Genomic DNA, 12,848 nt, shown 5'->3' with positions numbered 1-12,848 from the left:
GCACAGTCCATAGATTTTTGGATAATTCCATTATTTGGTTATATTATGCAATATTACCGTACTACTTGGTTTTGGTCTTCATTAAAGCTTGTTGCTGTGTAGCAGTGCTCAAGGTCTTAAGGCAGCCTGGTCCAGGAGGGGGTGTGAAAGATGCAGAGGTCAACCATATGAAGAAAAAAGCTTTTTGGTTGATGATGATCCTTTTGGTCACTATAGTCCTTAATTGGTGTCCTATAATGTTTTTGATATCTGTGTTTAGCCTATTGTCTGAGACACAAATAATGCGAGGAATGGCAGTAGTCTACTCTGTAATGGTGCTGACTGGATTTGTTCATCCACTTCTGTACCTTCACAGGTCAGGAAAACTCTCTTTTTTCCAAAGGTAACCCTGTACCCACACTGACAGGCACCACGTCACCTCAAGTATTCTTGTGAGTGTGAAGGCCTCTCGCATTGTTGCGTGTGGGTGTACATCAGCGTGGTACCACACTGGCTAATCTAACAATCTACCTATAGAGGCACCAACAATATCTGCTGCTATCAATTGCTCCTGAATAAGTGGAAAGATGCATCATATAAAAACAGAAAAAGTCAAAATATTGGTTAAACCGTACTGTTAAAAAAATATATAAAATGCTGATAGGAACCAAAAGTTCAGAGAGTAGAAGCAACTGTTCCAGACTTTGGGAGAATAATTGGACTGAAAGAAGCAGGATTGCCTTTACGAGAAATTACCCATTATCTAAGCCGTCTGTCAGCCAGCCACCAAACATTTGCTTGCATAAGTTTCATGAACAAGAAAGTTGGAATGCTACAAACTTAAATTTTATTGCCCTTGTAACGAATCATTCAGGTTAGAGTACAGAGGCCTCATGGTGAGCACTTCAGACATGCCTTCACTGTGGAATGACACACACTGCCCTTACACCTGATGGGATTATCTGGGGTCTGGGGGGGCATCGTATATGACAGTCTAGTAGTGATATGAGGGACACTTAGAGCTTAGAATAGGACAATGTGCAGGACATTCTGTGTCCAAATGTATTGTCTTCAACTTACAACTCAATTTTTTTAGCAGGATAATGCTTGTCCACACACAGCAAGGGCTACCCAGGAATGTCTCCTCCAGATTGCAACACTTTCTGGGCCTGCTCAGTTACCAGATTAATCAGCAATTAAGTATTTTTGGGTCGAGCTGGAAAATGGTGGTAAAGCCTCCTTTCAATTTTTAGAAATACACTGAGAATAGGTACAAAAAATGCTTTTAGAAAGCATTAGCAGAAGCTTTTAGAAACCCTTAGCAGAAGCTTGCGACTCCCATGTCAACGATTGGTCCAAAGAATTTGTTTAGTCATTTTACAGTGTCATAACTTATTTGCATATGAGAAAATGTCATCTTGATTTGACATTTGACTACAAATTGCATATTCACCCTGCTTACTTATGTGAATGCAGGATGAGAATACTGCACTGAAGTAACAATCATTTACTTATTTCTGTATTTGTATCATGTGATGTTTGTTAAATATTGTTGCAGCTTTCTGTATGCATTTTTATCTTTGTGTCTATTACAATATAAAAGATACAAAATGTTTCCTTTAATGTTGGATGTACCATTTTTTTTTCTAAAGAATTCAAGCTTATTCAGTGCAAGGTTTGAATTGGCATGCACTTACTATTCATTTGTTTAATTTTGACTGCTGTATAAAGTATGTTCCTACTGATGTAAGATGAATTTTACTTCTGGACTGCCCAGCCTATAAACATATGTTGATGTCAATTAAATAAATTAAGCATATGATTGTCTGCCCTTTTTTATCTTTGTTGTGTTACACTAATCAAGGGGGGCATCAATAAAGTAGCACAGCTATAATATATTATTGTACTGTCTAGCTTATTTGGTCCAAAATACTAAGCTAAATAATTGTCTATGATTTTCGGGTAGCTGGGAGCCACTATGAATGTGAGGGAAAATCCGTGAGTTGCAGGAAATGTGGGATGATGGAACTTACGTGTATAATGTACAATACTATTATTAAAAAAACTTTTAGTATTATTACTTACAACTGTGTGATAAAAATGTACACAGAACAAAATGTTTTCTGGGTTCTGACCATATTTATTTGCCACATAATCTAATAAAGGCAAATAAATATGGTCTTTTAATATTTTAAAAAAATAAATAAATAAATAATTTTTTTTTTTTTGTTATTAAAAAACTAAGGTTACACCAAGAGTACCATGCAATACAGATGAAACAACTACAGTGGTCTATGTTCAAATGTGGCGATAATCTGTTTAAGTGAGCAAATTAATTAGGAAGTATCATATTTAATAATGTGCTCACTGTATTTAGCCAGTGATTACCCATCCCTAAAATGTTAATAAACAAATTATTTTACTTGGTAAATATTCAAAAATGGTAAAACAGCAGATTTACAACATTGAGGCATTTGTAACAACATAATGTGCATTATATAATGCACAGCTTATTAAGTAAGTAATTTTAAAAAATATATATTGATTATATTCAATCTGAATACTTCCCTCTTCTGCTAATCTGTCTATTATAAATCTTATTTCTCACAACAACACAGCTCTCCATTACACATTAGCACCTGTGCCATGCAAACAGCTAAGCCACATTTTTCATGGTTTATATGTTGTTTTCATTGTTGTCAACACTGCATTGGAAAAAAAGGTGACACGCTCATGCAAATACAGGATATACTGCACATCTATATTTACATAATGAATGTTTGCAACTTCATTTGTACGTTCCACTGGAAGACAGACGCAGATCTGGAACTTTATTTAACTGGAACTGAATCTAGCTTTCCCAAAAATACAAGCAAGTAGACATTGATTAATGAATTTTAGATAATCAACAGTGTATAAAAATGTTTTAGCTTATATATATTCTTTTCTTGGTCTTGGGTTGGTGCTTAAATCCAGCTGTAAGTTTAAAGCTGTAAATTAATTCTTAGCTTAAAGATGAATCTGGTCAATTTCAGTTTTTAATAATGTTTCTTTTGATGTGTTTCTCACAGTGATATAATAGTAGGCGTATGAGCTTATGAGGAGATGAATAAGTCTTCAAATTTATCCAGCAGCTGGATGCCGAACTTAACATCTGCAAGTGGTGAAGGCAGTCCAAATCACTTCTTAGATGCCATACTTGCCACCAACATCATGCTTGGTCTTCCAGCTAACTCCTATATTCTTTGGTTCAGCATCAAGAAGAAGCTACAGAAGGAGATCTTATTTCCCAGCTTAGCTGTGAACGAGATGATCTTTTGCATCGGTTCTGTTTTGATTCTACTAAATGGCTATATTTTCAGTAATGGATATACTAAAATCATTTTATTTTTTGGAGAATTTCTCCAACTAGGCCGACCCCTGTTCCAGAGCTGCATCTGTATTGAGCGCTACATGGCTGTAGTCCATCCCATCATTTTCAGGAAGTACAAATCACTGAGATACAAGATTCTAGGGACAGTTGTAATCTGGGTCTTAATCTTTAGCTACAATTCTGTGGTTATGCTTACGAGTGTGTATATTCATTTATATTTACTGCTGGCACTGTACATGGTTATATTTCCCCTGAAGGTGTTCTGTTGTCTGATGGTGCTGATGGTTTTGAAGCAGCCTGGGCCGAGTGACAGAAAGAAGGACGGAAAAATTATTCAGAAGTCGAAGGTGAAAGCTTTCAGGATCATCTTTATGGTTCTGGTATCTTCACTCCTCACCTATATTCCCACAGTTTCAGTTCTAGCACTCTTAAATATTGTAACTGCTGCTCAATTTCAGACAGCCTGGGGCATTTCTCTATACATAGCAATAACAGCTGGGTTTCTGCAGCCTCTTATCTACATGCACAACTCTATTTCTTTCTCTTTTTGTAAGAGTTTGTAACTAAATCATTATCACAAAAGATATGTATGCTAAAGAATTCACCTTTAGATTACATGTAAGATGTCATCATATACCACAATACATTATGTTTAAAAGGTTCATAACATATACACTTACATGTAGAGTTATAAATATGTTTTAAAAAAAACTAATAATGAAATTAATAATAACAAATTACAAGAGTTGGATTTAAAAAGTAATGGCTTCATCAAGACAGATTGGAATCAGTTTAGATAAAACGTGCTGCTGATTAATACTGGAGGTTTTAATAGGTAAAATCACTAACATAATTTTTACTTGTGGTGGCAATCGATTAAGTAATTATTTGGATTAATCACAACAATATTCTGTAAATAAAAGAATAAATGTAAATGCTGCAAAAGGGAATCAAAACAGTATTTTGTGTTAAATTAAAATTAAATGTTGGTACAATGTGATTACAAATGTTAGTATTGGCCTGTGTATTTCCTGTGTTTTGGGATTATGTAGTGTGGTATGATTGGCAAACAGATGTATTACTTTTACTTTTTAATATTTTTAGGAACATATTATTAAAAAGTGTAAAATATGACAATTACTGAGTTAAAAAAAATTACCTAACATCGCGAGTCCTCAAAGAATGGAAAAAAAACAGTAATTGAATACTTGTCCAGAATATTCCTTTAACTTTACAAAATAGAATAAAGTATTTTGCTAAAAAGCAAATAAAACTTGCCTGTGTGTTTCCATTTTTCTACCATTAGGGGTGGGCGATATGGCTCTAAAATAATATCACGATATTTCAGGGTATTTTTGCAATAATGATATACTTGGCGATATAGGAAAACAGAAATAATTTGTTAATTTCAGGAATATAGTATAATAGTATAACAGAATAATTATAATGTGGCAAAATAAATAATATAGCATAAAATAATATAATGCAGCAAAAAATATTGCAGAATATTTATTGCATGCATATAAACTGCAAACTAAAACAATTATACAATAAATACACCTAAAGCTTCACAGTAAATAATAGACTAATTTTAAGACAGAACATCTCTATTATCATGATATGGATTTTTAATATCACGATATTTCTGTGTCACGATATATTGTATACGATATAATTTTGCCCACCCCTATCTACCATAAACAGGTTTTAGTCAGTAAAGAGCTTAAAAGGTTAATATCTGTAGATTAAAAGCTATTAAATAATTCTTTATGGAGTAAAATATTTGATATAGTTCTGTATTGAGGAAATAAGACGATATTTCAGTATAAAAATTATCAAACAACTCCTGTTTACATTTCTTACATTTAGGACAGTTACTTAATCTAGAGGGCCCTCTTGTGGCTCAACAGACCCGGAATTCTCTAGATTCTCAAGTGAGAATTCTTCTCTCTAGAGGCGCTGTGGTTTAATTCACTACACATTATTCACATGTAAGGTAAACAAGTCTTCTTCTACTTTTCATTTTCTTATTGCAGATATAAGTTTACACTTAATACTCTTACATGTATAAACCCAAAAACAACATGTATATATAAAAATTATAAAACTGACGGTACAGAACAGGGTACAGATTCTTTAAAGTAGGCACCTTTTGCTTAGATTATGCCGTTGCACATCATTTTTATGATTTTTTTTTTATTGTAAAAAAACATAATCTGTTTTATATATATAAGATTCATTCAGTAGCACATTTAGCTTTGAAGAAAGATCTACAGATCTCAGTGGCCTCAAGCGTCACCAAGAATTTTCTCGGGAAAATAGAACAGAAAAAATAAAGAAAAAATAAATATATAATTATATAAATTAAATAATTATTTAAAAATATCAGAAAAATAGGTAAGACTGTATTGTCTGTGTGTGTGTGTGTGCTCGCGCGCGCGCGCTGAGGGCACGTCCAGCAGGGGGCGCTCATCTGTTTGTTTGAAAGGCCCGCACATGAACGCATTGACGTAGTATTGAAATCTGGCCAGGTAACAGTGTTGCTGCGAACAGGCCGAATTCCCTCCGTTTAGCTGGAGCTCTGTTGGGATTATAGAGGAGAACGGTGTGGTTACGATGCCTGGTGAGTAAAGCTCAGTAATAAAGCGGCCTGTGTTTTTCAGGAGCGCCGCGCTGTGAGCAGCTCCGCGGCTGAGCTCGGTCGCGTAGCGTGCAGAGCAGCAGAGCCATTTTGCTAGCGTTAGCATCGGAGCTAGCGAGCTAGGCTAAAGCTGGAAGCTGCGCAGCTGTTTAGCTAAATGGCTTAGCTCCCCTTTTTGCTTAAAAGCAGCTAATTTGAAGGATAAATGAGGGGAATAACAGCTGGGCGTGTGTGATGAAAAATGTTTTTATGGCCTAAAATAAGCCGTTTAGCGGGGCCTTGTGTCCTACGACGGCCTGCACGCGTAATGTGGCGAAATCGCAGATCTACAGACCATCTCCCAATGCTAATCATACAGAGTATTATTTATATATCGCTTGTTTTCTCTTCACAAAGTCTCCGTTACTCAAACATGCGCCAGATCTAAGCTCAGGCTCGTTAGCTTGTTATTCAAAGCCTCTGAACGCTATTTAACATGTTTTTCTTTCCTTTTAAATGGGTAAATAGTTTACCACGTGTTATATTAGCTAGCTAATGTAGCTGTGCTAGCTTGCTAACATAACAAAACGTGGTAAAACGTGCGCACAACGCAGCAGCATCCTGAGGAGGCTGTATTATAGCTTAGCTAAGCTAACTAGCTAACCTAGCCTAAGGTTATCTTTTGTGTGGAGCTGTAGTTTAGTTAGTCAGTTAACACAGGTTTAAATAGTTACAGTTTCTTATTTTAAAAAATATAAATAAAAAGCAGTGGCAGTACTATCAGCAAACACTAAAAGAGGAATCTGCCAAATTTTAATCAATGTTGATGTAAACATAGTCATCCAGAATTGGAGAGTTGGAATACAGAAAATATACAGCACTTGAAAAAATAAGAGACCACCTTAAAAAATTGTGTTTCTTTGATCTTACCAAATTGAAAACCTCTGGAATATAATCAAGAGTAAGATGGATGATCACAAGCCATCAAACCAAGCTAAACTGCTTAAATTTTTAAACAGGAGTGGCAGAAAGTTATCTAAAAGCAGTGTGTACGACTGTTGGAGGAGAACCAGGGTAATTCCCCAAAATATTGATTTCTGAATTTTTAAAACTTTATGAATATGAAGTTGTTTTCTTTGCATTGTTGGGGTCTAAAAGCTGTGCATCTTTTTGTCATACTTTTTCATAATTTCACACATGAAGTATTGTGTCGCATATAAAACCAACACAAATTCAATTGCCATAGAATTATTAGCCAAGCAGTTTACTCTGAACCAACCATGTTTGTTTATTAAATTACATGCTTTTAATTCCTATAATTTAGTCGACCTTTATAATAAAACGCACAATAATCCACTTCCAAACATTTTTAACGCATTTATTGAAAATTAAGAGAAATAAAAAGTCAATCTGTTGTCAGACTTCCTAATAAAAAGCTAATACAATATGGAGCATGATCAGTTTTTTAAATACTTTTTATTTTTAATCTGTAAAACTCTTTCTTATAAAAAAGGTACTAATAATCAATAGTTAAAGTGAAAGGTTCTATCTAAAGAAGTAGGCAAACCAGTTGTGCTATTTGGGCTTAATTAAAGCTATAATTTGACACCATTAGGAATTGCAACAAAAGCTTAAGCGTATTTATTTGGACTAATAGGGACAGCGATCTTTTTATACATTTTTGGATAAGAAAAAAGTTACAAAAAAACAAAAAAGTTACACAAACCATTTTGAGTTAAAGGTTTAATTTGTATATGCTATTTTTATTGTTTCCGTAAGTCATATTTATGTGGTAATGAATTGTGGACGTGTAAAATAGAGCAAGATAAGACTTGTTTATTAAAACTGGTCTGCGCTTAAGGAAGTTTAATTACAGTAAAAGAGCCCTACTGACCGACTAACCCTCTACTAACTGTGAAGTCACACGTGTATTCTGAGTTTAATATGCAATGCTGATTACTTGAAACTCTTGTTTCAAATTTAGATTTAATCTTCAGACATCATGTTTATAACTGTAATAGGGTTGAGTTTGCCACAATTGTGTGATATGTTCAGTAATCAATTTCAAGATGATCGTAGTATCGTACTATGGCACTTTAACTACTGACTCTTGTGTAACTGAAGAGTAATCTATTTTACAACATGATTAAACATTTTGAGGGATAATATTGCCACGTTACACTTTTGCAAATGTATTTATCTTTTAATGCATGGCGCAACTGCAGTATGTCATTAAAAACAAACACTAGAATAAAATGGCATGACAATTGTTTTTAAGTAAAAATAAAGATGTTGAGGTTTGTGAGCCAACTTGTGCAATATCCATACTATTAAAAATAATAGTAAAATAGTTTGTATGCACTGCTGCATTTTTTTCATTAATGTATTCCAGCTAAATAATAGGTTTTCAGTGTATATTCTAACTGAGCAATTCAATGTCTGATTGTACAAATACAGTACAGGAACCTAAAGCAGCTTCAGTTCTTCGCAGTATGGGTTTTACTAGATGCTGGAAACACTTTCAGCACTTCAACACTTTTCATTCATTATGAGACAAATCTTGTTATGCTGTTCCTGCAGGTATTTTAGGAAAATGCAATGCTGTGAATTTCCTATTCTACCATATAGTGAGAGTCAGTCAGCAGCCAATGAAGAACACTGAACTCGTTTATGTTCAAGAAACCACTTTATGATGTAAATATTTAGAGACACAGTCCTTTAATAACGCTTGAAGCAGCAGTAGAAATATGGGTAAAATGGTTATAAAAAAAAAGGTCAGTTTTTTATGATGAAATTAAGGTTAAGCTTTAAACTGATTTAGTTTGCATATTTTCTAGTATCTTTTTAGATATTGTTACCTTTCTCTCTATTTTTTTATGTTTGAATATAATTGTATTTCTGTCAAGGCAAGTTTTAAAATAAAGCTTTTTAAAATAAAGAATTGACATTCAATCAGATTTTAGTTATTTCTTAAGATATATTAAATCAAGTGTCTTTGTGTGTCTTCTAGAACCTGCAGATATTAACAGTCCCGAGGTGGCGAAGACACCAGGAGGCAGCACTGGTTCGGGGAAGGATGACGTTGTGGTGAACGGACATAAGGAAGGAGAGTCCAACCCCTTTGCAGAGTACATGTGGATGGAGAACGAGGAAGAGTACAACAGACAGGTCAGTTTAGGTCTCTAGTGCAGGAGTAGTCAGTGTTCTTTTCAGAGGATTGGTATGATTGTGAGCATATGGTTTTCTTGAATTCTCAGGTGGAAGAGGAGCTTTTGGAGCAGGAGTTTCTGGAGCGCTGTTTCCAGGAAATGTTGGAAGAGGAGGATCAGGACTGGTTCATTCCTGCGAGGGACCTGCCGCCTGGTGTCGGGCAAATTCAGCAGCAGCTCAGTGGGCTGTCGGTCAATGACGGAAACGCAGAAGACATTGCAGTAAGTTCTTTTACCTGAAACACAGTAATATTAATAGAGTTAGGGTGAAACAAGGGCTGCACAGTTAATTGGACAGAATCGTGAAACTGGAAACAGATTCCAGATATAGATGAAAATCTGAATAGGATTTAAAAAAAAAAAAAAAAATCCGGAACAGGTTTGGTGGGGGGGGGGGGAGGAGAGAGGGACCTCTTAATGTCACGTGACATGTTCAAAAGCAGTTTAATAAATTATTCCAATCTTTTATGCCAATAACAATATTGCAATATGTTTTTTCCGATATTGTGCAGCCCTAGTCACAACATAGTGAGCCAGTGGAAACGTGCCCCACAGGTTGCCAAGTTTACTTTGTGTAAAAGACTAATGCACGCATTAAATGCTTGCTATAGTTTGCCTCAGTGTAACTTGGTGTAATTTAGTGTGGAGCTAGATACCAAAGAGAAGGATTTGATAAACCGAAACAATGTTAAAACAATAGTTGTGGATAGTTTAATGAAACATTACAATAAGTTTGGCTTTAAACAAGTTGTTTGTAACAAATACTTGTAAAATGTGCTTGGAAATAATTGTTCTCTCTTTCTTTTTCTTTTCCCAAACAGCGCAAGAGCAATTTGAACCCAGATGCGAAGGAGTTTGTGCCGGGAGTGAAATACTAGGGATCTACCAAATATGGGCTCCCTTATAGAGACTCTATGTGACCTGCTGATGGTCAGCGGTCACCCCCGCTCACGTCTCACTTAAAAGTGGGAGGTGTGTGGGGTTGGTGGGGTTGGGTTCCTGGGTGGGGTGGGGGTGGGGGGTGTTGGATGCTCTTCTATAAGCTTTTTATTTTCGTCTGTCTCCATATGTAACCTGGGTGCAGGGGTGGGCAGGGTATTCAGTGTAAAGCTGCCATTGGACCGCTTCAGAGTGTGACTAGCTATCCAGGAAGTTGTCTGTGTATTCAATCTGAGAGGCAATGTCTGTCTCCACTATTGTGATAGTGACTAGCAGTTTGTTCCTGGACATTGTTATAATTTCCTTTCTTTTTTTCGCTTTTTCTTTTGTTTCCCTTTTTGAAGGGAGTTTAGCAGGGAGAAAACGTGTCGAAGGGGAGGGGAAAAGGGGGCGGGATGGGGGGTGAAGAGAGATTGATGCAGCTGATCTTTGGCAGGTGGACCAGTACCAGATGTTTTTGAGATGATGGCAGTTGATTACTTGTGAGGGATTTCCACACACTTTTTTTTTTCCTCAGTTGAAGTCCTGTCACTGTGCGACTTGCATTAACAAAAATGAAGAAAAAAAGTATATTGAAATAAAAAGAGCAGGTTCCCTCTTTGATGTCTTTGTCTTGGTATGTGATTCACTGACTACACTGTTTGCTGACATTTATTGTATATTAGTGCTGTTAATATGTTAATGCAATGATTTTTTTTAACACATGCATATATTTTTTCACGGCAAATTAATGTTTTACCAAGCTTGATCCAAACTTTCTGTGGAAATTCACTTTTTATACTTGTATGTTTATGTATTCGCAGTTTTATTTAATGATGTAAACACAGTGTTAGAATAAGTTTTATTTAAGTGAATTGAATTAACATATGACATTAGTCCTATTCTACATGGCACTGTGACCTCATATGGTCCTTCAACAAGACTGTGGTTATGTCCTCAGCAAACCAAGATCTTGAGGGCACTGGTCTACATTTTTAGGAGTTTGAAAACCACATTAAAACAGTAATTCGAATTAACCAAATGACATTAACCAATACTTCTTTGCAACATTAGCCTTGAGGCTCTAGTGCAAGTTAAATGATCTACTCTGGGACAAGCGGCTACTTTTGGTGTAGATGCAAATCTGTGTGAATCATATTTTTTTACAGGGCATTTGATGAGGTATAAATAAATTTAAATTAAATAAAAATTAAGTAACACTAAATAAAGGTCACAATTAACGGCACTTATGACCGTATTAAGCACTGTTAAGTGCTTGAGTAATGTCTCAGCTAGTTTTTGACACTAGTTAAGATATTAAATAATTCTGTGTTGTAATGCTTAAGAATAGTGTAAATATTAATGGGGATATTATCACATCTTGGGTCAGTTAATAATTAGTGGAGACATTTTGTTGTAATTACTGTTAATGTACCCTTATTGGAGTTTTACCAAGACTTACATTATAGAACGGAGTAGTTGCTCTGGTGCTGTGAGGTGTAATTACAGCCATTGGATAAAAGATCACTGTGTTTTTCATTCTGTTTTATTGTGGTTTGGAGATTTAGTTTTAAATATTTTTTTTTACTAAATGATGTTTGTTTTTTGTTTAAATACTAGTTTGGCTCATCAGAAATATTTCTACTGTAAATCTTCCAGTAAAGTTGCAGAAAATAACCAAATATCTTAATTTGTACATGATTATACAGGAGAAGATTATACCAGTGGCTTCTTTCTCAGACCATTAGGGGGCATCATGGTACTAGAAAAGGCAATCTCTGGGCTCTGGAATTTGTCAGTATATTTTTGAAGTCCCATACAATGTCCAGCTATGGGTAAAATTAATTTAAATCCATTTGTGCATTTGATTTAATGTAACTACAGTTCTGTTTATTTTCATTGATAGCTTACATTTTTACATCTCAATTTGATAACTGTAAAATAAATAAATAAAAAATCCTAAAAGAGTAAAATATGTCTCACATCATAAGATCTTAATTATTATTATAGATTATTAAGACCAACCAACAAAAAAATAAAATAATAAAGACTTTGTATAGTGTAGTCCCTTTTTAATATTGATAAAAAAATATATATATATATATATACATGGAAATAAGATCTTTTAGAATTTTGTAAAATTCTAAAACATTTTATACTAGGAATTTTGAAATTGTTGAAATGAAGGAAGAACTATTCAGGGTTCTGCACTATTTATAGATTAATACTAAAATGTAATCAAATTTCTGTCAGTGTTCACCAAAGAAATCTTCACAGCTTTTATTTTTCTTTTAAAGGACAGTACAACCAGGCAAAATAACTTATTAAGCCCTTAAATCTTAAGTTAAAGAAGCGATTGTTAACTTACTAATAAAGCAAAACTATTGTATAGTTATTTAGTTTAACAAGATTTATTGAGTGCCCCACAGCTCTCCCTTAAAGGCTGTTAAAGTGATTATACAAATTTTTATTATGCTTAGCAATGCATGATCATAGGAAGACTGCTTGATGTTTGATGTTGTGTTTTCCAAATTGTGGTTTAGTGTCGTACTTTGTGAAATAGTGGCCTGGTCTATTATGTCACAGTCTTACCCACTGCATCAAACTATTTCTTAAATAGTAAAATTACTGATATAATTACAAAATATTGACAAAGGAATTGTGACATCAACACATTACACTTAAATTAGGGTTTTGAAAATGTATTAATTCATTAATAATTTTATTATTTTAATTTGGTATGTGCCAT

General features: G+C 34.5%; 1 protein-coding gene across 1 annotated transcript; it reads left to right on the top strand.

Annotated features, from left to right (window-relative positions):
- The first annotated feature begins 5,817 nt into the window (after positions 1-5,817).
- On the top strand, positions 5,818-10,723 carry paip2b (poly(A) binding protein interacting protein 2B). The gene is made up of 4 exons (XM_007229489.4): positions 5,818-5,975; positions 8,983-9,140; positions 9,230-9,403; positions 10,003-10,723. The coding sequence occupies exons 1-4, from the start codon at positions 5,969-5,971 to the stop codon at positions 10,057-10,059; spliced, it is 396 nt and encodes a 131-aa protein (XP_007229551.1). The 5' UTR covers positions 5,818-5,968; the 3' UTR covers positions 10,060-10,723.
- Positions 10,724-12,848: the final 2,125 nt, after the last annotated feature.

The sequence above is a fragment of the Astyanax mexicanus genome, chromosome 7, assembly GCF_023375975.1.
Source record: "Astyanax mexicanus isolate ESR-SI-001 chromosome 7, AstMex3_surface, whole genome shotgun sequence".
NCBI classification, from domain to species: domain Eukaryota; kingdom Metazoa; phylum Chordata; class Actinopteri; order Characiformes; family Acestrorhamphidae; genus Astyanax; species Astyanax mexicanus.
Note: the sequence above shows the minus strand (reverse complement) of the source record. Positions and strands in the feature narration are given on the sequence as shown.

Excerpts from the sequence above, each read along its gene's own strand:
- paip2b (XM_007229489.4), top strand. Across the intron at positions 9,141-9,229 it reads AGGAAGAGTACAACAGACAG|GTGGAAGAGGAGCTTTTGGA; the intron begins GTCAGTTTAGGT and ends TTGAATTCTCAG. Across the intron at positions 9,404-10,002 it reads GAAACGCAGAAGACATTGCA|CGCAAGAGCAATTTGAACCC; the intron begins GTAAGTTCTTTT and ends TTTCCCAAACAG.